Below are 24883 nucleotides of genomic sequence, written 5' to 3'. Positions count from 1 at the left end.
TTCTAACAGATTAACGGCATAAAGAAATCTGATTTTTTAAAAATAGTTAGACATTACTAAAAATCATAAAAAAATTACAGAAGACAGCCTACATATTATGCAAGATCATAAAATTTATAAATTAGCCGAATGGTCTACATAAATCGTAACTTTTCTAAGTGACAGAATCGTACTACTTTTTTGTAAAATTCATGACTCATTAACCACAACAGATATGAATGCAAAACCAATTGGAAAAGATTCATAAGATTCTGAAATTAATTTCAGACACTAGATTTACACAAAAATATTAAGAAACAAGGGAGATATGGGCTCCACAAATCGGGTATCCTGCAAATCAGATTTTACAGGAACCCTAATTTCAAACAACTATAACTTATAAAATACTAAAGCTTTTTTAGTGATTCTTGAGCCTAAAATTAATAAAATTTCGTGTAGACTATGAATATAATTTTTAAGAACTTTTTACAGATTCAGAAAATAATGAAAAATAATAAAAATACGAGAGACAAAAAACTGAAGATGTGCAGAGTTGTATATCCCCTCAAATTAAACATAATTACATAATCTATATGAACATATAAAATAAATTAAAAAACAAGAAACATAGAATTAAGTATTACATGGCATAGATCTTGAAAAGAAAATAAAAGCACTAACCTTTAAGAAATATCGCTGAAAGAATTTTAACTATTCCTGTCTTTAAATTTTTTTTTCTTTTTTTTTGTCTTCTCCTCCCTTTTTTTTCTCCTTTTTTTTTCCTACTTTCTCTTTTTTCCCCCTCCTCTTCTTTTTCTTTTTCTTTTTTTTTTTTCAGTGGGGTATTTATAAGGTTTTGGGAGATTGGTGTGATAGGGTTTGGAGTCCTAGCGTGATAAAGTTCAGATAACTTAAACAACTAGGATTGCAGAATTTGGTTGAGATTGAAATATGGATGAGGTGTTTCAACCAATGGGAAGAGAAGGAAAAGGGAAGGCACCAATAGGGAATGAGGAAGAGGTGTGGTAGGGTTTGAAGTCTTAGTGTGATAAGGTTCAGATAACTTAAACAATTGGGATTAAGGAATTTGGGTGAGACTGGGATATGAGTGAGGTGTTCAAACCAATAGGAAGAGAGGGATAGAGAAAAAGATATTTTCTTATTTTAATTTTTAAAAAATAAATTAAATAGGTCTTATTTAAAATTCATAACTAGGCTTTCTTAGGCCCATGGGGCCCAATTAAACTTAATTAGGTACATTCAAAAATTACACATACTAAATTTAAATAAAACAAAATTTTATTTAAATTTAATTAAATTTGCTTCCCAAAAACATATTATTATTTTTTTTCAAGATAATGCCACAGAATTAATAATTCAGCTTCATGACTCCAATTACATCTTACAGTCATATAATTTTTCATTATCGGGTTTCCCACAGCCTCAATACACATACTCATTACAAAATAAGGGTCTACACTATTTACAATTGATTTGATTATTGGTTACTATTTGCAACCAGACTCATTACAACTGACTGAATTCGTTGCTAAATCAATTAGCAATCGATTTTAATGGATTTGCAACCGATTTGATCGATTGCTAATCCTTTTTTGGTAGTGTTCAATAAAATCAAATAAATAAAATATAAATAAGTAATAATTGAATTTAAATAATAAAATTATTAGAATAATAATTACCTTTTGATAATAATTATGATGTCTTTTTCACTTCTATATTTAGTTTCATATGTTGATTTGGCATGAATTATTTTTAGTAAGTAGTGAAAATTGAAATAAATTTATAGTTAAAATTATGACTGGAAGAGAAATTAATAATCAAAAATCAAAATTATATTATATTAACTGATTTAACTCAATTTATATATTAAAAAAAAACTTTTAAAATCATGCTAAAATTGTTAAAAAAAATATCTATAATTATAAAAATTTGAAAAAAAATATTTTTTAATATTAATTCTTTAAATGACATATTATCATTTATTATTAATAAATTTTTTTATGAGTTAGAATTTTTTTCTATGCAAGTATTTTTTGAAATAAGAATTATAATAAGACTAATATTATGATATGTTAGTATTATTTATTGTAAATTAAAAAAATTATAAAATAATTTGATCATTTTGTACATTCTTTCATTCATATTTTTATTTATATTAATTAATTATTATAAAAGAATACAATGCTATAAGTAAAAAAGTTAGGTTAATGATTGAATGAATTTTTATTATTTATTAAATTATATATATATATATATAATTCTTTGTAAGGTAAATTAAAAATTAAAAAATTGAAGTATTTAAAACAAAAAAAGTATATATAGTAAATATATTGATGAAAAGTTAAATTATATAATTTAAAAATATATTGTTATAATTATATATCATATATTAATTTTATTCTTTAATATAACTCTAAATACTCATATATTTACATAATTAAATAAGGTTAAAAGAACAAAAAAATAAAAATTTTTTATTGTTAATTATCAATTTTAATAAAAAAAATTTTATTATATTAATTTAATCACAAACCTCTCCAAATATTTTCAATTTTAATAATAAATTTAATTAAAATAATTAACTCATCAATTGGTAAAAATAATTCAAAATTTTTATTTACTATCAATTTTAGCTATGCCTTTTGGTTTTACTAATATATTCAATAATATTAATATTTTTATTAATTTTAACAAATTTCATGTTGATAAAAAAATAATAAATGAATAACATATCTAATATTATTATCTGAATTTTTTTTTCCTCTTTCTTTCTACTTATACTTTTAATTCACATCTTTCCTATCATTTTATTTCAAATTTAAGGTAAAAAAAGAAAAAATAAAATATTTAAAAATAAAGTATGAAAATAATAAAACCAAAATAATGTAATTATAATTTTTAAAATGATAGATAAATTAATTAAAATAATATTTTATATCAATGTGAGAATAACTGCTAATATTGATATAAAAATAAAAAAATTGACTCATATTAATAATGTATGCAAATATTTGAATTGCTTTTGTCAATAAAGTAATCCAATTAAGCTAACTATTAAAATTGAAACTAATGTCAAAGTTTAAGATTAAATTAATAAAGTTAAAAGTTTTGGCTAAAATTAAAGAAATTTATAAATATTTTATTTTTTTAGTCATTTAGCTATTAAATAATAATATAAAATTTATATAAATAGATAAAAATTTGAAATGAATAAACATTTAAATTTGATATTATGATTTTTTTATTATATTTTAATATAAAATTAAAATTTATTTTTATTTTAAACAATTAATTATCCAAATAAAGACTAAATAATTTTTATGAATAGTATTTCTAAAAAAACTTTTAATATATTTATAAATTATAATATTTTAATGATGTAAAAAATAAATTTAATTTGAAAATAGAAATAATTAATTAAAAAAATTCTAAGCACTTTTTTAATTTTATTGAAATTTTAGTTGATTTAATTAAAATTATAAAATTAGTGTTAGTTTAATTCTATTTAACTAAATTAGTTTAGTTTTATTCTATTTATTTAAATTTGTCAAAATTGAAATGCAATTATAATAATTTTATTAAAGTTTTCAATACAAATTATTTTTTAATGTCACACCTTACTCCTCTGTAAGACATAACATGATCCCGTAGAACACCTAATGAACTATCGAACTTCACCTACCGATAACTCATTAAGTACCCTACAAGGGATTTTAAAACAATTTTCTTACTTTTGTTAAGTGGTGAGCATTTCTAAATAGATATTAAAACATTTAATTAAAGTTGAAAATCGGTTAAAATTTTTTACCCATTTTATTTTTCCGCAAATTTTATAAAAATTTTAATAGAGTTCCGTCTGTATTTTGAGAAATCAGTTCTTCAAATACCTGAAAGAAATCACTTCCAATAATTTCCTCAACAACTTCTTCAATTTTCACAATCAATCTCAACCAATTTCTCAAGTCTCAACATTCAACAGTCAACATTTCTCAATTTCCAAAATTCAATAATCATTAAAATAATATCTATCAATCTCATTCAAATTAAAATAAAACATTTTCATCCACTATTTCATTAAAGACAAACAATCTATATATACATCATACTAAAATCTACATTAGGAAATCCAAACTAAATTTTATTACAACTTTATACAAACTTTGTACAAACTGCTCAAGACCGAATTTACATGTCCATACATTTATGTGTAATACATACATCAAAATAAATATTTACATTCAGGGTATAAATTATACCCGATAGCTTCAAGCAAGTAGCTCCCCTGTCCTCAGCAGCTCAGTCTGCTGCTCCTCTAGTCTCTAAATCTGCGACAGCAATAACAGCTATCGTTAAGTACTAGGACTCAGTGGTGCACAACATATTAAATTAATCTTTATGCAGAATTAAAATCACATTAATTCAAAAATTAGACTGAACATGAAAATTAAATACAAAACATAATTTATGAGATTTTAATTCAAACAAGTTCATTTCAAGTATCAAAACACATTTCACAAAACTCATAGTCATATTATGCCATTCGAAACAAATATAATCTCAATAGCCAGAGGCTAAGGAGAAATCACATCACAAGGTTAACTAGCTCAAATATATGGATATTCATTCAAATTCCTCTTCTACTGGCACACCTCAACACTTCATCCAGAGAAGGAATCAAAATTCGAAACTGATTACCTCCACTAGTCATGCTAGTGAGGTGTTCAAATATATGGTCATGACACTGTGGTTTCAAAACTTATCTTAACAATTTGCTAAACATTGCCATTTCAAATATACACAATTAACTTTCAACAATTCAAATCAAAGCATCATAAATAATGTCACGATTTACTATTTCAAATTATTCAAAACCATATGCAGAAAATAATTTATAGAAATTATACATTGTACACAAACCTTAAGCGAGTCACCCCTTCGCCTTGACTCGATTCCTCGGGTTCTTTCTCGGTGTTTTTTTCAACTGAAACACACAATTTTACAATGTTTCAGTACCATAACTTAACATAAATCCAAAAATAACTTTAACTTCACTTTTACCTAGCTCTAATGTGCTAAACTCGACGTTCCTTAAATTTTTGTGTTTCGGGTTACTATTCACTACACTATTCAAGTCAATTTATTGACTTTCTAAGGCTTAATAGGTATGGGAATTCCAACTTCACCCACATACCATATTTTGGTCACTAAATTTGTTGGTTTTGGTTGTTTATTCAAATTCTAAGTCTTCTAGGCAAATTTGATAATTTTCAGTTTTGGTATCTAAGGTTGCACTGTTCCATTGGTCATCTTACTGTTGGAATTTGGCAAAACTTTCTTCATAGAAAATGTTCCCTATTGTCTTAAGTTTATTCTCCTTTTTGAATCACTCCAATTGGAGTTTTGTAGCTCAAGTTATAGCCATTTGAACCATGGCTGTCGGATTGGACTTAACCCAGATTTCTAGGTAAATTTTGGTTCTGACAGTTTTAGGTCACCAACTTGGGGTGGCCAAATGACTTGGTTAATGGCATAATTTGGGTTTGTATTCTTCATGAAAGTTTTAGGTCTATATCTCATCTGTCCACTGGTAAAATTTCAGGTCATTTAGACCTGCTTAGCTCAAGTTATGGCCAAATGAACAAACACTATTCATTTGGTCAGTTTGTACAGGGCAGACTGAGATTTTTCGGATTTGGTCAATTTGTTCACTAGGTTTTGGTCACTTTTTGGGCATACTTCCTAAATGAAAATTGTGTCATTTAGTGTCTATTTTCATTCCCAATTAGTCTCATACCAATTAGACTTGTAAATTTTCATTTTTGGTCCCTCAAAGGGACCTTGGTCATGCTGCCAGCAGCATGACCACATTGAGTTCAAATTTAGTCTCAACTCCAACACTTTGAACACATTTCATTTAGTCACAAATGACCATTTTTCACTTCAAACTAGGTCAAAGACATCATTTATCAATTTCTCATATTTTTTTGTCTCTAAACCCTAAGTGTCAAACCCTAACCACACTAATTCATTGCATTTGATTGATTCAAAGCCTATGTATATGTTTCTTCATCTCAAACAAGATCACATACACTTTTAAATCTATCAAACTCATGCAATAATCCCCTCATACACATGCTGGCCGAAATTCAACTTGGTCCCTCAATAATTCATTTCATTTTAAGTTTATTTCTAAGTTAATCAAGCTATAAACACAACTAATAAACTAATTTTGCAACTTAAATCACTAACCTCAATCTTTAATGTCCAATTCTTCAATTCTCTTCCCTTTTCTTTTTCTTTACTCTTTCAATCCTCTTCTTAGGTTGAGGTAACAAGTTTTGATGAAGTGTTTATGGAAAATCTTAAGGTTAAGTGAGGGAATTTGAGCTTGAATACAAACTTCAATGGAGGTTTAACAATGGAGAGGGAGAGAGAAATGGGAGACGGCAACTAGGGAAAAAAGAAGACTTTGGATATATTTTTTTTTTCTTTCTTTATGTCTTTTGTCTTATGGAAGACCCAAAAATCAATTTAATTAAATTTGTTAATTATATGATTTATAGCATCATGCATGATGTCATGCATGATGTCATCTCCCTTCACTTTTTCATTTTCTTTTCTTTTTCTTTTTTTTTTCCTATTAGTTCTTTAATTTAATTATTGATCCCGAAATTTTCTTTTCTCTGATTTTATTTGACAGTTAGGTCAGGAGTCAGCTCTCGGGGTCAATTGACCAAATTGCCCCTCGCAAGTTCAACCCGGTTTGCAAATAATTTAATATTTCTTTCGGCTCACTGACCTAATTATTTGACTGGCTTAACAACCTTTTTTCGTGATTTTCTCTTTTCCACTGTGTTCTTAATGGTCCTAAGGACCGCAGCGTCACATTTTACGGTTTGAAATTTGAGTTTAAATCGACTTCGCAGTCGTTCCTGAGAAGGTCACCCATCGCTGTGACTCTCGGCTCGTTTAACTTCTTATGTTCTGTTCTTCTTATTTATACTTAACTAATTGGCAATTACTAATTATTTGTGTTTATGGCTTATCTAGTTGTCTTAAGTGTGGTTCTAATCTCCTTAATTGTCCGGACTGACACTAGTTACCGGAACAGTGAAATATACCAGGCTATACAAATAGGGGTGTTACATTTAATTTATTATATTAAATAATAATTTGAGAATATAAAATTATTTATTTTTATTCTTATTGAAAATGAAATAAATAAAATTTGTTCATATATAAAAATAAATTTAAGTTTGATGAAACTTATATTTTTATCAATATAAATAATAAAAAAAGGCAATAAATTTATGACCAATAATATATTTTATTGAATTTAATTAAAAATTTAAATTCTTGATTGTAATATGTAGTTAACCCTAAATTTTATTTAATTAATTAATTATATATATATATATACTTACTAATTTTACTAAAATAAATTGAATAATTATTTATCAATTGCTATAAATATATTTTTTATATTTTTATAAATAATACTTTTTTATTTTTATTTTTTATTTATTAATTTGATATTTTAATTAATTATTTCTGCAAAGTTTTATATTCATTTGAAGTTAAGTATAAATAGGATAAAAAAATTTTAAATTTGTATAAACTTTAAAATTAATTTCAATAATAAAAATATAATTGTAAGTAAAAGATAAATTAATAATTTATTTATTTATTAATTTATTATTTTAGTTAATCACTTCTTATAAAATTTTATATTTAATTAAAGTTAAGTATTAGTAGGATTAAGAATTTTAAATTTTTTATGAACTCTAAAATTAAAAATTTTAAATTTAAACAAACTGTAAAATTAATTTCAATAATAAAAATATAATTATAATTAATTTTACGAATGAAGGACAATTTGGACAAAATTAATATATCTTCCTCCTTCATACATTTATATATGATATAGATAGTATTTATTTAATTATATAAGACGACATGAAACCTTAAAATAATTTAATTATGATTAAAAAAATACTTTATAAAAGATTGGATATATTCAATGATAGGTTTAAAATTGTTAATTATATTTAAATAATTTTTTAATAAAATATTTCAAAGTTAATTAGTAATTTTAAAACAATTATTTTATATTTTAATATTAACCTTCGTTGAGAAATATTTTAATACTAACTTATATGATAATGTTTGATTAATAGTGGGTCCAAAATAATTAACCTATATTTTTAATATTAAAAATATTTTTAAAAAATAAACTTATGTACTGCTTCTGTAGAGGAGGGCTTAGTTTGAGTTTAAATCAAAAGGATTAAATAAATTGAAAAAAAAAACTTAAATATGAAAAAAATTAGATAAAAATAAAATGTTCAAAGCGAAAAATAAGCTTTTATTCGAATTTAAAATAGATAATTATTTTTAAATTCATACTCAACTCAAACATGTTTATATAAGTACTTTATGCATTACGCATAGTCGATATTTGATATATGTACTCGTGATTTAATTTTTTTTATATAATTTTTAAAAAAAAAAATCATGTTTGTTAACTAATAAACTTTAAAATTAATAGAAATTTTCCATCAAAACATAAAAAATTTAAAAAATAAAATAAAATAATGATTTGAATCAAAACTATGAAAACATTTAAAAGACAATAAAATTTTAGTTGTATGTATGTAAGTAAATAATTATTTTGTTCATTAAATAGCACTTTCACAAATTGTATACATTAATATATAAAGTATTTAAGTAAATTAAGATACTTTTAATAGGATTTCTATTTTCCTTAACATATATTGATAAATTTAATTTTTAATTAGATCAAAAAATTAAAATAGGATTTGAATTTAAGTGGGAATAATCAATTCTTATATTATTTTCAGCCAATTAAAATAAAGATCAATTTATAATTTAAGGCATTAATTTATAATTTTAAATGTACAAAATAAATAAATATCAAAATTTTTTTTTTATACAACCACGTTGTACTAAGGCTAAACCAAAAGATGTCCAATTAGAAGAATATGAAACATGGGAAGATTAAAAAATTGCTTGGTCAAGTCATGGCTTCTTGATGCAATCGATCAAGATGTATTAAAATTTTATCAATTACATTGTGAGGTAATTTCTGTTAGCCAGAATGGAGAATGGAGGTTTTGTTATTTCTTATTTTGACAAATTACAAAAATATGGCAAGAACTTGATGTTATTAATGGGTGTAATATATTTGGAATGTGCTAATGATTTTGAAAAATGCACCACAAAGGTTAATTCCCAAGGCTGGTCTTCATCCTCGGTTAGATAGAGTTCAAGGTCGCGCACTTGCTGCCAAATGTTGAAGATGATTCCTTCCATGATAGTAATCTCTTAACAATCCAACACAATCACTGGGTCAACCTTCTTTTGAGATTACTTTAAAGGTACCCATTAGTTCTAATTCTATGATTATTATCTTAATTTTGAAGCACAATTGCTTTAATGTCGTCTTCTAGGTTGTTTTAATCGTAGCTTACCACCTAAAAAATATGAGCCTGATCTCAAATCCAAAGCTAGATATCCCATTAGTAATCATGTGTCTTCCAAAAAATTGTCCATGTCATATGCTTCATATGTGCTACAATTATCGTCTATCACTATTCCAAGTAAAATGCAGGAAGCTTTGTCAGATGCTAGATGGACTTAGGCCATGGCAGAAGAAATGGTTTCACTTGATAAAATGCTACTTGGGAGCTTGTGGATTTACCAAGGGTAAAGAAGACTGAAGGATGTAGATGGTGTTTGCAGTCAAGCATAAGGCAGATGGGACCATTAAAAGATTTAAAGCTCAGTTAGTGCCAAAAGGATATACACAGTCCTATAGGATTGACTATAAAGACACTTTTGCACTAATTGCCAAACTTAATACAGTTAAGAGTGCCCTTGTCTTTAGCGGCTAATCCAGACCAACCACTTCTTTAATTGATGTAAAAAATGCTTTCTTAAATGGAGACCTTACAAAAGAAGTGTACATGGATCCTCCTCTAAGTATACAGAAGTACTCAATTGTTACAAATGTGTGTAATAGAAAGCATTGTATGGGTTAAAGCAATCTCTAAGAGCTTGGTTTGGTAGATTCACCAAGTCTATAAAGAACTTTGGCTACAAAAAAAAAGCAATTTAGATCACACTTTGTTTTTAAAGCACCAAAAGAGCAAAATTATTGTTCTAATTATCTATGTTGATGATATAGTAGTAATTGGTGATCATCAAGATGAAATTAAGAGCTTATAGCAACACTTGGCCTCATAATTTGAAATGAAACAGCTCGGTGACTTGAAATACTTTCTTGGGATCGAGGCAGCCAGGTTAAAGAATTTTTTTCTTTTTTCTTGCTCAATGAAAGTACATTTTTGATTTGTTAAGCAAAATAGGTATGCTTGAAGTAAACCTTTGACACTTCTATTTGAACAAATCATAAGTTATTTCACTGCTTGGATGCAACTTCTACTGATAAGACAATGTATCAGAAACTCGTGGGAAAGCTATTTTATTTGTCCCACATTACGCCAACGCATTGCATATGCAATAGGTGTAGTAAGCTAGTTTATGCAAGATCCTGAAGGTAGAAGATTGCTCTGATGTAGATTAGGCAACCTTGGTTGATAATAAAAGATCTACTTTAAGGTACTTTACTTTTATAGGTAGGGGCGGGGAGATGGAGGAGGGGTGGGTTTAGAGTCCTGTGTCTTAGAGATGTGAAAAATAACCCTAGTAACAAGCACAAGTGCATAAGCCACAATCTAGTGCAACACGATCAGACAAAACATTTAGAAGTTGATAAACACTTCATCAAGGAAAAACTTGAAGCTAAGATCATTAATTTTCCTTTTGTGAAATCTAAAAATGTTCTTACTAAAGTTGTAGCCAACAATATCTTTAATGATCTTTAGGCATTTAGACAAATTAGGCATGTGTGATATCCATGCTCCAATGTAAGGGGAGTGGTAGAATTAAGGGTCAATGCTAGAATTAAGGGATGGATAATCTTCCTAATCATAACAAGGAATTACCTTTATTTCTTTCTTATTTTAGGATATTGCTTTGTCATTATTTGTTGTATTATTCTTCAACTTATTCTTTTCTTGTAAATGTATCTCTTGCGTACTCTATATATTGTACAATAACAAAGAATAAAACCTTCAAAAAGTTAATTCACGATTGTGTCATGGGGAAATTATCAAAAAAATCCTGTACTTTTAACATATTTTCAATTATACCCCATACTTTAAAAATGACCAATTAAACCCTATACTTTCAAATGTGACACAATTTTACCCCGCTGTTATTATTTATGTTAAGTGATTAACGCAGGTGTCACGTCACGCCATGTCAACTGTCACGTCACGCCAATAGTAGGGTATAATTGTACAATATTAGAAAGTATAGGGTTATGGTCATTTTTAAAGTATAGGGTACAATTGAAAAAATTTTAAAAGTACAAGATTTTTTCAGTAAATTTTCCTAAATTTAAATGGGTTTGAGTATTTAAAATATTAATTGGATTTATATATGATAATTTTAATAGATATTTTATAATTCTTATTGCAGCATATATAATCTAAAGACCAAAAAATATTTTTTTTCTAAATTATTTACATTAAAAATCTTATATAATTAATAAAATTATATATAACAATAATAACAATTAAACTTCTCCTAAAATTATATAAAATTAAAACTAGCTATGTGGATTCTTTTTCGCAATTCATTTATCTTCGAAATCAATTTTGCTTCAATATTAAAAATCCTTTTTCATCATTCATTATAATTTTATATAAATTAAAATTTCGCAATTCATTTATCTTCGAAATCAATTTCGTTTCAATATTCAAAATCCTTTTTCATCATTCATTATAATTTTATATAAATTAAAATGGATTATGAGTAATTTTAGGAGAAACTATCAACTTTAACTAATTTAGGAGACTTAATTGTTATTATTGTTACTTATAATTTTATTAATTAATATATAATTTTTAATGTAAATATTTATGAAAAAATTTATATTTTTTTGTCTTTAGATTATGTATACTAGGATAACAATTATAAAATACTTATTAAAATCATCATATCTAAATTTAATTACTATCTTAAATACCTAAACCCATTTAAATTTAGGGAAAGTGAACAAAAATATCCTGTACTTTCAAAAATTTTTTAATTCTATCATGTACTTTAAAAATAATTAATTAAATCATATACTTTTAAATGTTGTACAATTCTGCCCTACTATTGGCATGATGTGGCAACTGACGTGGGGTGACATGGCATCTCCATTGATCACTTAATGGAAATAGTAATGGCAGGGTAGAATTATGTAACATTTGAAAGTATAGAATTTAATTGATTACTTTTAAAGTATAAGGTAGAATGGAAAAAATTTTAAAAGTATACAATTAGTTATTATATTTTAAAAAACAAAATATTTTGAAAAATATATTTCAAAATGAAAATTTTATTGTATAAAGGCTAAATCTGAATTTGTTCAAATATTTTCATTCAATTTGAGCATTAATTTTGTCTTTTATTTATTAGAAAACAATTTTCTAGCAGGGGCGAAATTAGAACTTTCAAATTAGAGGGCCAATGTAACATTCCAAAATTTTAAATTTTATGAGCATTTTTGGTATTTTAATTTTATTTAAATTTTAGGAATTTTTTTGAGATTTTTCGGATTTTAAAAATCGGGTTCGATTTTCCGAAAATATAAACTTTGATGATTTTTAAAAATTAATTTAAAGACCACGTGACAAAACTAAAAATATATTTGGAGTCTACGTATTTTTCTGAGTTTTCTGGAATTTTTTCGAAATTTTTGGACCTCGTTTTCGGTCCCGAGGCCGAGTAAAAATTCAAAATTTTGTATCTTGAATCGGACCGGCCGAATCGAACCGGACCGGATCGGACTGGTCGAATTGGACCGGCCTTTTCCTTTTTCTTCTTTCTTTCCCCGCGCGCGTCGACCTCCTCCCCTTCTCTCTCTCTTTTCTCTCTCCTCGCCTCGCCGGCCACCACCTCCCCGCCACCCACCGACGGCCGCCTCCCAGCCTCCCCAGCCAGCCGGCCGCCACCCCAAACGGCCAGAAAACGCGCGCGATCTACCTCCCTCGCGCGCGCTGCGTTTCGGCTTCCCCGGCCAAAATCCGGCCGATCCGGCCACCAATTGGACCGGGTCTTGTGTCTAAAATCATCTACTCGGCGAGAGCTTTCCATAGACACCAAGAACGCCGAAATCCATCAAGCGGTTTGTCCAATTTTTGCTCGGGAAGTTTTTAGCCCATTTCGACTTTTGGGCTAGATTTCTCGAACACCGTGAATCCCACGAGAAAACTGAGACTACCAGAGCGCTCCACACGTCGAGAGCTTCGCGGGGATATAAATTTCAAAATTTTTCGACACCGTTTTTCGGTGGGTCCCACGGAACTTCGCAGTGTTTTTCCGAGCATTAAATGAGCTTAGAAAATTCTGAAAAATTTATGTACTAACCCCCGTGTTATGGGCTTCGTGCAGGTATCCTCAATTCGCGGAAATTCGACAGTTGTCCGGGTCTGTGAATTTCCGGCCAGACAGACCCGTTATCGGAAAAGTCTCCGAATTGGATCGAGGTTTTGGCTATCCCTCCCATTGTCAGACGTCCCGAGCGCGTCCCCAAAGTTGGAATCGGCAAAGGTAAACCCGAACCTTGCTTTTTCGTAATTTTCTAGTGCTTAAATAGGATTAAAAATCCATAAAATATTCGTGGTAGCTTAGAAAATTATGATTCTTTTTGCAATAGCCTAGTAATATTGCTAAGGACCGCAGAGCAAAGTTTTAGAATTTTTAGAGCTTATTTGGGCAGTTTTTGCAAAAATGGTCAATTATAGGGACTAAATTGAAATTTTACATGTTGTGATGGATGATTGATTTGGTGGGCCCAGGAGGGGCTGTGTGATGTGATTGAGTTGTGGACATATGGATTGTGAATATAGAAGTGTGTTTTGAGCCCTTTTGCAGGTTGGGTAGGTCCTAGGTATAGGGAGACTCACTGGATTTTCTGACGACTTAGGACGTATTGGTCTTTTTCTTTGTTTGTATTGAGTCAAATTTATTAAATGATTGTAATAAAATTGTCGTGAGTCGACCTTTCTTCCTCCGCCCAACCGCCTCAGTGACCATCGTCAAGTCTGTGAGTAAAATATTAATTTTAATTGTAATTTCACTATTATTATATGTTCAAGCATGCCCATGCATCACTTATATGCATATATTTATGTAGTTAAACTCTAGGCACGATTTATGTTGCATTGATAACTGTTAAAGTGCCATGATGTTGTTGTGGTAATTTGGAGCAGCAGCGTGCGTTGGCGTGCGTGTGATGTGGTGTGGACTATGGATAGGACGGGTAGTCACGCTTGAGTTCTTCATGGGACCCGATCCTTCGAGGGGTAGTCACGGCTTGAGTTCTTCATCGGGACCTCAATTTGGTTTATTAAGCGAAAGTCCGCTTGAGTTCTTCACTGCACTAGGTTGGATTTAAGAGAGTCAGATAGGGATCGCCCCATATATTATGATTGATGCTACAGGGTGCGTGAGTGCTCCAAATTACCTTTTTGATGTTATGATGTGAAAATATTGTTGATGTTGCATTTCACTCTACAGGGTGCATTAGTTTTAGATAGTTATAAAGATTATGGTTAAAATTGATATTTTACTCTCTGAGTCGAACGCTCACTCCTGTTCAAAAATTTTTCCAGGCCACAGGAGGATATTTTTGAGGTTAACCTGCTTTCTCCCTCGCAGGTCGATTACTAATGTTTGTATAAACTTGTTAAATCTTAGAATTTCCGCATGTGTTAGAAATGTTTATTTGATTTGGGTCTGTAAACTAAATTATTATTTTGGACCTGTAAACTTAATATTCTATTCATGTTTGATGGATTGGATGAGGGAGCTGAGCTCCCATTTATTTTTATGCTGATGAGTATGTGGAGGGTGAGCTGAGCTCCCCAATTGAGTATTTATTGTGTTTACAGGTCGAGTGAGTCGAAAACTCCCCGTTGGAAAGTTCATTTTATGGCCGGACTCTGTCCGTTTGGTTTCTTGAAATTGGGCCCAAATGGGCCTTAGAGTTGGGTAAATGAATAGTTAAGGCTTACTACGGGCCTCGGGGGCTTTAGGCTGGCCCAGGTCCTAGTGCCGGTCCGGCCCATAGGTTGGGTCGTGACAGCCAAGAAAGCCGCAATAAAAAAAAAAATCGACAATAAAAAAATTAAGTATTTAAAGAGTTCAATGGAATTTTTTTTTATTTTAAAACTCACAAATAACTATAACACTTAAAAAGAACATAAAAATTTTAAAAATGGATTGAAAATTTTCAAGGAATTAAGTATAGATTTCTAACAAAAATAATAAAAAATATAACGATATAAATAGAAATTTTATAAAATTGGGGGCCAATGATATATTTTTAACAAAATTTATAAAAAAAATATTGGGATATGTATTGAAATTTTGCAAAGTTTGGAGGAGCCAGTGTAAAGTTGGGGCCAAAGATATATTTCTAACAAAATTTACAGAAAACACAGAGATATTTAAAAAAAAAAAATAATAAATAAAATAAAATAAAACCCTAAGGATTGATTCCAACTTGACGAAAGAAAAGGCAAGGCAGTTGACAGGGAACGGATAAAAAGAATAGTTTGGATGGAGACAGCGAGCAGCACATCAACCGAACGAGTCGTTATTGGACAGAGCACAGATAAATTAATTAATTAATTAATTTTTTTCCAAACAAAGACAAAAAGATAAATAGAGTTCCTCTTTCTCATGGCGGATATTTCAAGCAACTTTCCCTCCCAACATTTCCCATTGGCCTTGTTCTCTCCACTGAACTCTCAACAACAGCTTTTCTCTGTCTCACAATGGCTGTGGCTATGGCTTTTGCTAATTCTCTTCTTCTTAACGGTAAGGCCAAAGTCGTCGAAAATCACCCCTTTTCTTTTGGTTTGGATACTACCCAACTCCACATTCTATACAAGGAAAGAAGACGGAGGTATGTTAATTGTACTTTTAGTTTTGATTCTTTGGATTTTTAGATCAACTGTGTTGTTCCTAACCAATTCTGAGCTAGATTGATAATGTTGGAATTCCCTTTTGGTTTCCTTGGATTTGGCTTTTGTATATAGTATAATTTTTCCCCTTCTTGATTGTTTCTGATATCTTTTTTCACTAATTTTTCTGCATAAGTTTTAGTTTCGGTGATAAGATCTTTAATTTTCTTCAGGGTTTTGTCTGTAGTTGATGCAACATTCATATTCATTTTTTAGTTATTTGCTATGGAGGGATTTTCTTAGGAATGGAATAGTTAGTCTTCCAAGTTATATACTTTGACAATTTTCAATTCCTATTTCTTTCATCCAAAGTATTATCATGATTATGTTATGGTGAGTTTTTTGTGACAAGCTTCGAGTTCCCTGCCATTCTGCCTGCTTTGAGTACATTTTAGAATCACACAGTAAAGAAAACCAGTATTATTAATATCATCATCATCACCCTTTGTCCCTGCCATGTATTGTCACTGTACTTCTTGCTAATGATATGTGTGCAATTGTTGCTAGATTGTCATCTTATAGCACCATAATCATTCCCCGAGCATCACCGGCTGCAACCATAGAGGTGTGGAACGATTTTGTTGCTTTATTGGATATTAATGTTGATATTTTAGACTGCTTTGATGCCAAATGTTGAGAATAGAGCCAAAAATTAAGAAGCTAAAAGCTAAAAGCTAAAATGGACTTGAGTGAATAAAGCTTATATTACCAAAAAAAAAAAAAAAACTACAATCAATCTCACGCTTTAGTACAACACTGGATTATTTCTCACACTCACCACACTTTGCACTAACTCACACGCTAAGTAAAACACCTTAGAGTTTCTCTCACTCCCTTTTTTCTTCCCTGCATGTCACACACACACACTCTTAATGTTTCTCTTGCTTTCTTACACACCGCTCATTATTGCTCACACAATTCTCTTACGCACGACACCTGTTACACACTACCCATAATTATAGTAGATGTAGGGTGGTGATAAGAAGCTTTGGATGCTTCTCATATGTTGGTTCAAGGGACCAGATTTTTCTTGAGCAGTTCTAGAGTTGAGAGAAAATTCTAGAACATGGAAGAGATTTCGTGATTGTCTTATATTATTGCCTACATTTTTCTATAACGTGGAAAAAGTTTTGGAGATCGTGAGGTGGTGATGATGTCTTCAATGCTTCCCCTCATCTTCTACTCTCTATAACTCCACTTTCCTTCTCTTGCTTTAGCACTTCACGTCCATCTTGAGCATAGGAGTCTTAAACTTTTATGTTGTCTTTAGTCATTATGTACTGCGATGCATCTCTATGTTCTTTTTGCCAATTACTATTCCAAGATATTTTCTCATATCCTCCACGTCCTGTATGTTTACTTTTATTCAACTCCTCAATTATGCCCTTTGATTTTAACTTGTCTTCCTTACATGGATTGTTTCTTTTCTTTTTGTACTATTACCAATTTTTTCACTTAAGCTTGCCCTTGTCTTTGTTTCCTAACTTCATCTCTAATTGCTTCTTTACTTGAAGACCATGAAAGTTCCTCAATTAATTTTGATCTATGCTACACTTCTTGCATTTTCTCCCTAAATGCTTCCTATATTGTTTCCTTTGCTTCTTCTTCATAATCAATTTTTCCAACTAGTGTCACTGCAAAAGGGAATTTCTTGTAATCTTCCATGATCAAGCTTAAAGCTACCTTATCAATGCTTGAACTTGGATTCCACTGATGAATTCTTCCTTCTTCAAAGTCGATCCGTTCTTCCAATGGCACTTCTTCAAAGAAGTTTGATGCTGTCAAGTCTCATTCTTCTTCACTATCTAATAGTTCTTTAACTAACTTCATTGTAACAAATGGCACTTCTAGGTTCTATAACTTCTATTCTTTCTTGTTGTCATATTGTACCTCGCAATTTCCTAAAGTGACCACATTTTCTTGTATTGACTTGTTGAACCAACAGTCCCGTGCATAATTTCCTTTCCTCTTGCAATTGAAGCATTGAATTTATTTCATTGACAAGGCCTTGAATCTTGCCCATCATTTTGATCACCGTCTTGTTGAGCCCCACTAATTGTGAGCTCCCTCGTTGCTGATTCTTTTTTTTTTCTTTTTCTTTTTTTTTAAATTTTTCTTAGGCAACCCATTAACATATCACACTTGTCTACCTGTACCTCTATTACTGAATAAGACTCCTTTATTTTTTGAAAAAATCTCCATATTTTGCTTCTCCAACATTTTCTTTGCAGCTACTGCATTTTCTAAATCTAATAATGTTGGTTAGGTTGTCCAACCACGTATTGTAGTGATAGTAAGATTGAACTCCAGTCTCAAGCAATGAGTAATAATTCTTTTCATTCTTGCTTCACTAATTTTAGACTTAAGATCAAATTTAGAAATTTCGTGGCAAAGAGACTTAACTTTTGTAAAATATTCACTTACCATGATATGCTCAAGCAAAACATCCTCCACAAAGGTCTTAAGTGCAAACATGACCTTACATACTTTGACCATCCATGTTTCTTTCTCCTTGTTACTTATAAGTGGTGTTATCTCATCTCTGTAATTGAGAATCACGGGTCCAAGAATGTGGATCAATAAATAGGCAGGCCTTTATGTTGAACTAGGCTTGAAGTTGGGCTCCCATCACCAAAGTAGTCTAAGTTTTGAATTGGTTTATCAACACTTATGTATCCTTTGTAATTCTCGTGCATTGCAAATGTGAAATTTTGTTCCCATCTTTAATATTCCAACGCTGTCCCTCAAGTGTAATTGGGTTCAAGCTTAAGCTCGCAAGTCTATTTGTCACTTTCCATTGCATGGGGTGGCCTATTAACTTGTGTCTGGCTCTTTTCCGACTTTATGCTTAAGGTTTTCCTTGACTAGCCAATTGGTTCACCTGAATGGCTCATTTTGACTCAACTCACAAATTTAGCTCCTTTTTGCTCAACCCACCATGCTTTCGAGTCCCAAATCTACGATTGTTGGGCCTCACCACTCTAATACCGTGTTAAGAATCATGGGCCCAAGAGTGTGGATTAATCAATAGGCAGACCTTCATACTGAACTAGGCTTGAAGTTGGCTCCCATCACCGTTTGGTAAGCCAACACTTATATGTCCTTTATAATTCTCGTGCACTGCCAATGTGAGATTTTGCTCCCACCTTCAATATTCCAACATCCGTCTATAAGGCTTGACAAATTATCGTTACTCGGTATAACCTCACTTATAATGCCATGTAAACTTGGTTCTCGACCTATAAGCTTCATGGTCCCAAATACATAAGTAGAATCTCCTTCGATCCCATATCTTTAATTGACAATGTCACTTCTTGGCAACTTGACACAATCTCTAACTATTGACTCTTTAAAAGACTTAGTCTTAGACCAACGCAGTCCACAGCCTGACTATGTCCAACAAAGTCTCCTTTTTCTGCACCTTGATATTTACACCCTGACCTCTAACTCTAATACCCAATGTTGATATTTTAGACTACTCTATACCAAATGTTGAGAATAGGAGCCAAAAAGTAGGAAGCTCAAAGCTAAAATGGACTTGGGAGTGAATAAAACTTTTATTACCAAGTATTAAAAGAATACACTTTCACATTCAAGCAGACACTTTAGCACAACACTGGATTATTTCTAACACTTACCACACTTTGCACTCACACACACACTAAGTCAAACACCTTGGTTCCCGACCTATAAGCTTCATGGTCCCAAACTATATGTAAGTAGAACCTCCTTCGATCCCGTATCTTTAATTGACAATGTCACTTCTTGGCAACTTGACACAATCTCTAACTATTGACTCTTTAAATGACTTAGTCTCAGACCAACATAGTCCACAGCCTGACTATGTCCAACAAAGTCTCCTTTTTCTGCACCTTAATATTTACACCCTGACTTCTAACTCTAATACCCAATGTTGATATTTTGGACTACTCTGATACCAAATGTTGAGAATAGGAGCCAAAAAGTAGGAAGCTCAAAGCTAAAATGGACTTTGGAGTGAATAAAACTTTTATTACCAAGTATTAAAAGAGTACACTTTCACATTCAAGCAGACACTTTAGCACAACACTAGATTATTTCTCACACTTACCACACTTTGCACTCACAGTTCACACACACTCTAAGTCAAACACCTTGGAGTCTCTCACTCTCTTCTTTCTTCTCTGCACGCCACGCACACTCATTTTATATTTTTCTCTTACTCTTTTACACGCCACTCATTATTACTCACACTTTCTCTTACACACAATACTTGCACACAGAAAACATATTTATAGTAGATGTAGGCCGGTGATAAGGAGCTTCTGATGCTTCTCATATGTCAGTTCATGGCACCAGATTTTTTTGGTTTTTGAGCAGTTCTAGAGTTGAAAGAAACTTCTAGAACCTGGAAGATATTTCATGATTGTCTTAATTTGTTGCCTAGATTTTTCTGTAATGTGGAAGAAGCTTCTGAAGATGGAGAGGCAGTGATGATTTCAATTAAGTGTAATTTGTTTGGTTTTTAACTTGGGAAAATGTTGTTATAAGCAGGATGAAAATTACAATGAGAGTGATACCATTCCAACTCCCAAAGTAATAATTGACCAAGACTCTGATCCCGATGCAACTGTCGTTGAGATAACCTTTGGTGATCGTCTTGGAGCTCTTATAGATACTGTAAGTATCTGTTTCTTGCTTACATAACCATGTCTTTTCTTTTTTCAAATATTTATTTCAGATTTTCTGATTAAGAAAATTGTGGTTCTGACTGATCTAGTATTACATTTTGGTTAGCATTATAGAATAATTGTATTGAAATATGGCAAATGCGCTACAGATGAATGCACTTAAAAACCTTGGGCTAAATGTTTTGAAGGCTAATGTTTTTCTGGATTCTTCTGGGAAGCACAACAAATTTGCCATCACCAAAGCGTAAGTTATATGTTGTACTCTTTCATGTTTTTCACTTATTTTCGGTCAACTAGTGTTAATTTATGTTACTGTACCCAACCCCCCTTCTTTTAATTCGTTGTCATTGTCCCTCTCTGGTTCATCAGATTGTCATGTGTCTGTATCCTAAAAGTTTTAAACTGTGTCCTTTAAAAAAAAAAAAATTCCACACCTGGTTTCTGAAGTAATTATTCTCAGCTGATGAAGCTACTTGAAAGTGTAATTGATAATGCTGCGAGAGAATATTCTTTTTTTTTTTTCAAAAAGATATGATTCTTTATTCAATCCACTGTTACTAATGAGCTTTATGAACCAGTTCTTGTTATGGCTTTTTTCCGGTGAATATTATTGGCTTAGCGGTAGAGCCTTTTTCTCAGTGATACAGGTAGAAAAGTTGAAGATCCAGAGCTGCTTGAGGCAATTCGATTGACAATCATAAATAATCTGCTTCAGTATCACCCTGTAATATTTCTTGAATATTTCTCTCTGTCAATTTATCATGTTGGGAAGCTCTTCTTGTAGGATATGCTTCTTATAGGCCTAATTTATGTCAATTTGGGGTCCAGGAATCAAGTTCTCAATTAGCAATGGGAGTTGCCTTCGGTGTAGAGCCACCAAAACAACAGGTTTCTTACTTGTCATCCCTTTTTCAATTTATTGCATTTCTGAAGTTCTTGGCATTTCTCCCTTGTATAACATTTTTTTATATGCAAATCGATGTGTTGGGATATCTGTCTTATATCAGACATCCTATCTACAGATACCTATCTCCTCCAACTTTCTTTGCCCTTGTTATGAAACTGAAATCATGAGGAAATGAATTTTAGATACTGTTATTGAGGGCATTAACACTTGTGTGCTATCAAACTTTGCTCAAAATTATGATATGTGATTTCTCAGGTTGATGTGGATATAGCAACTCACATAAACATTTATGATGACAATCCTGACCGAAGGTAAATATGATTTCCTGTTCACTTATGAGGTTGTTTGACTCTTGGTCTCTCACAACCATAATTGCGTAAATAGTAAAATGGCTCCTTATAGGATGTATAACTGTGGTGATATACATCTTGGCTCTGGGTACAAAGCTGATAAATGTGCATCTTGGCTCTGCTTGCCTCTTAGTGATAGTATTGGGGAAAAAAAATGAAATGACAATCTGTGTTTCCGTTGTAGAGTGACAGAAGCCTGTGGACCATGAATTTTACATTTTATATGCTGCTAACTTTTTGAACCCATATTCACGCTTAAATTTTTGCCTTCATTTGGCTCAATATCTGAGTTAGTAGGTTAACCATATATTTCTTTGGTATTATTTATGATTGTGAAGAATGTTTAATTAAAGTGTCTTTTTTGATACAATATTCCAAAATCATTGATACATGATCCCTTTGTAAGCAATAATCTTGGGAGATCAATTATTTATTAATAATAAGAATCATTAGTCATTTAACTTTTTTCTGATTTCCATGAAATTAAAAGCTCGGATATCAAAAATACTATGGATATGTTTGAAGTGAATTATGTCATTAGTGAAATGGTAAATGTCATACATGAAGAAAAAAGAAACTTTTAAAAGAGAACAATGGTATTGTAATTAATATAATGTGTTAGGTAATTGAAAACAAAATAATACTGTTAGTTTTTCTCTCTCTTTTTTTTTTTTTTTTTTTTTTTTTTTTTTTTTTTTTTTTTTGGGAATTTATCTGAAACAAAGCTGAATGGCCAAAAAAATCTATATTACTTACTCCAACTAGTTTGAGATTAAGGCTTAATTGTTGTTGGTTTTTCTTTTTTTTTTTTTGTGTTAAATGAATTTTCTAACAATTTACTAATTGGGAGTCAAAGAATTACTAATTAAATGCTTTAGAATGAAGTTGGTACCTTGAAAAAGTTCAAATTTTATTTTTTTGATGCATAGGTCCTTGGAAAACTATTAGCTGTGGGCTGAGAAGTTAGTGAATCAATATTAACTATTGTATTGGGGACTGGTGTTTAATTGTTTTTTCTCTTTGGCAGCTTGCTTTATGTGGAGACCGCTGATCGCCCTGGATTGTTGGTGGATCTTGTAAAGATTATCACTGACATTAATATTACAGTTGAATCAGGAGAATTTGACACTGAGGTAGTAATTCCTTGGCATCTATTTGCATGTTTCCATTCTTTTCTCTTCTTTTTAATGTTCTGAAATAGAATTAGCAGAAGTGAACAATTAGACTGCTATTTCTTCTTTTGGCACCCAGGGCTTGTTGGCAAAGGCAAAGTTTCATGTTAGCTACAAGGGAAAAGCCATCATCAAACCTCTTCAACAGGTAATTCTCACATCAGATGTGTTTTACAGAATCATAGTATGATATTTGGCCTATAAACATTTTGAGCCTTGTATGATGCATCTAAGAAAGGCAGTATTTGAATTTGTTTCTGATCATGGTTTTAATTATCAACCGTTCCGATTCTGTTGTTTAAAACATGAATAACTATTTAGTCCTGATATTAGTTCATAATTATTAGTAGGTTCCTGTTGTTTGAAAATCGAACTAATTGATCCTTATATTTGATTTAGTAAATTATACAGTCCATCCATTCATTCTTCCATTAATTAACTGTTAAAAAAACAATCAAAGGTTTAAAAATGCATGTGAAATTCTAAAAATACCCCATTAACAAATGATTTTTCTTCTCAAGCAAAAAGTTATTTAAAGAAACAATTTTCAAACAATTTTTTCTATTTTTTTCAAGAAAGATAATTTCAAAGAAAAAAATTATTAATAGAGAGTATTTTTAAAATTTCACATGCATTTTAGACTTTAGAATGCTTTTTTGACGGTTGACTAATGAAAAAGTGGATGTCGAGAAATAATTCACTAAATCAAATGTCACGGGCTAATTAGTTCGATTTTCAAACAATAGGGATTTACTGATAATCATAACCTAATCTCAAGGGACAAATAATTATTCACCATATTTGAAAACTTGTTTGCAAATGTTTAAATCTCTGGTACTGAGTACTGAGTTGTAGTACCAAATTCAAATATGTTTACAGCCTATGCATTCTGGGGCAGCTGCAGAAGTTTGTGGGTAATTGTTGTTGTCCAGATGAAAGTCTTGACTTTGTGAAAATTGGCAGGTTCTTGCTAATAGTTTGAGGTATTTCCTGAGGAGGCCAACCACTGAGGAGGCAAGTTTTTGAGCCTTTCCAGGGCATAAGCAGGTTCTGGATCATATATTGGATGGATTTCTGACTTATTTCTGAGGAAAACCATGGAATATTATCACATTCAACCGCATAGAACGTTTACATATTGGTCTCCCAGACAACAGTAATTATTGCAGTTTACTACAATATCATTTTGTAATATAATTATTAATTATTATTTTTTTAAAGCAAATTGGATAAATAAGTCATTAAATTTTTTAAATTTAATTTTTTTATTATATTTTAATCTCATAAAAAAATGGTATTTTAAATACAAATCTATAATTAGGGTGTGCAATTGATAGGTTTGATTTCAAAATAAATTGAATTATAAAAGTTGAAAATTAAAATCATATAAAATAAAAATCGAATTGAATTAGATCGGTTTAATTTAATTTATTGTTTTTGTATGTAATGCCAAATTCAGTCATTTTACTCAATTTTACTGTTTTCACTCGTCCCTATATTTAGTAGCTAGTGTGGCACAATGGTGCTTAACCAGTCCCTGCCATAGCCAAGAATTAAATCAATCCCAATATCCTCTTTCTTGCAGCCATTCAATCATTCAAACTCACTATCTCAATCAATCCCACAACAAAATCAAGAACAATTTTACATAATCTCATATTTCATAAAATCAAATGAA

At 30.5% G+C, this 24883-nt stretch overlaps 2 protein-coding genes across 4 annotated transcripts in view; both read left to right on the top strand.

The window, feature by feature from the left end:
* The window catches only part of LOC131170638 (uncharacterized), a 65365-nt gene extending 51754 nt beyond the window's left edge, over window positions 1–13611 (top strand). The window contains exon 2 of the mRNA XM_058130155.1: window positions 13528–13611. Coding sequence (XP_057986138.1) covers window positions 13528–13571 — 44 coding nt within the window. The 3' untranslated portion in view covers window positions 13572–13611. The remainder of the gene's footprint in view (window positions 1–13527) is intronic.
* A 2206-nt stretch (window positions 13612–15817) lies between these two features.
* On the top strand, window positions 15818–24476 carry LOC110655953 (ACT domain-containing protein DS12, chloroplastic). Of its 3 annotated transcripts, none has more exons than XM_058130153.1 (10): window positions 15818–16048; window positions 16614–16671; window positions 20640–20765; window positions 20965–21020; window positions 21416–21500; window positions 21605–21664; window positions 21939–21994; window positions 23061–23166; window positions 23285–23353; window positions 24169–24476. In XM_058130153.1, exons 1-10 carry the CDS (start codon window positions 15918–15920, stop codon window positions 24229–24231), a joined length of 810 nt encoding a protein of 269 aa, XP_057986136.1. In that variant the 5' UTR covers window positions 15818–15917; the 3' UTR covers window positions 24232–24476. The 3 variants fall into 3 exon arrangements, with proteins under 3 accessions (XP_057986136.1, XP_057986135.1, XP_057986133.1); XM_058130152.1 differs by having other exon boundaries at window positions 15819–16048; window positions 20926–21020; window positions 24085–24476; XM_058130150.1 differs by having other exon boundaries at window positions 15820–16048; window positions 20926–21020.
* The last annotated feature ends 407 nt before the right edge of the window (window positions 24477–24883 follow it).

Source organism: Hevea brasiliensis, chromosome 11 (genome assembly GCF_030052815.1).
Source record: "Hevea brasiliensis isolate MT/VB/25A 57/8 chromosome 11, ASM3005281v1, whole genome shotgun sequence".
Taxonomy (NCBI): Eukaryota; Viridiplantae; Streptophyta; class Magnoliopsida; order Malpighiales; family Euphorbiaceae; genus Hevea; species Hevea brasiliensis.
The sequence above is the reverse complement of the archived record's forward strand: the minus strand, read 5'-3'. Positions and strand labels throughout refer to the sequence as shown.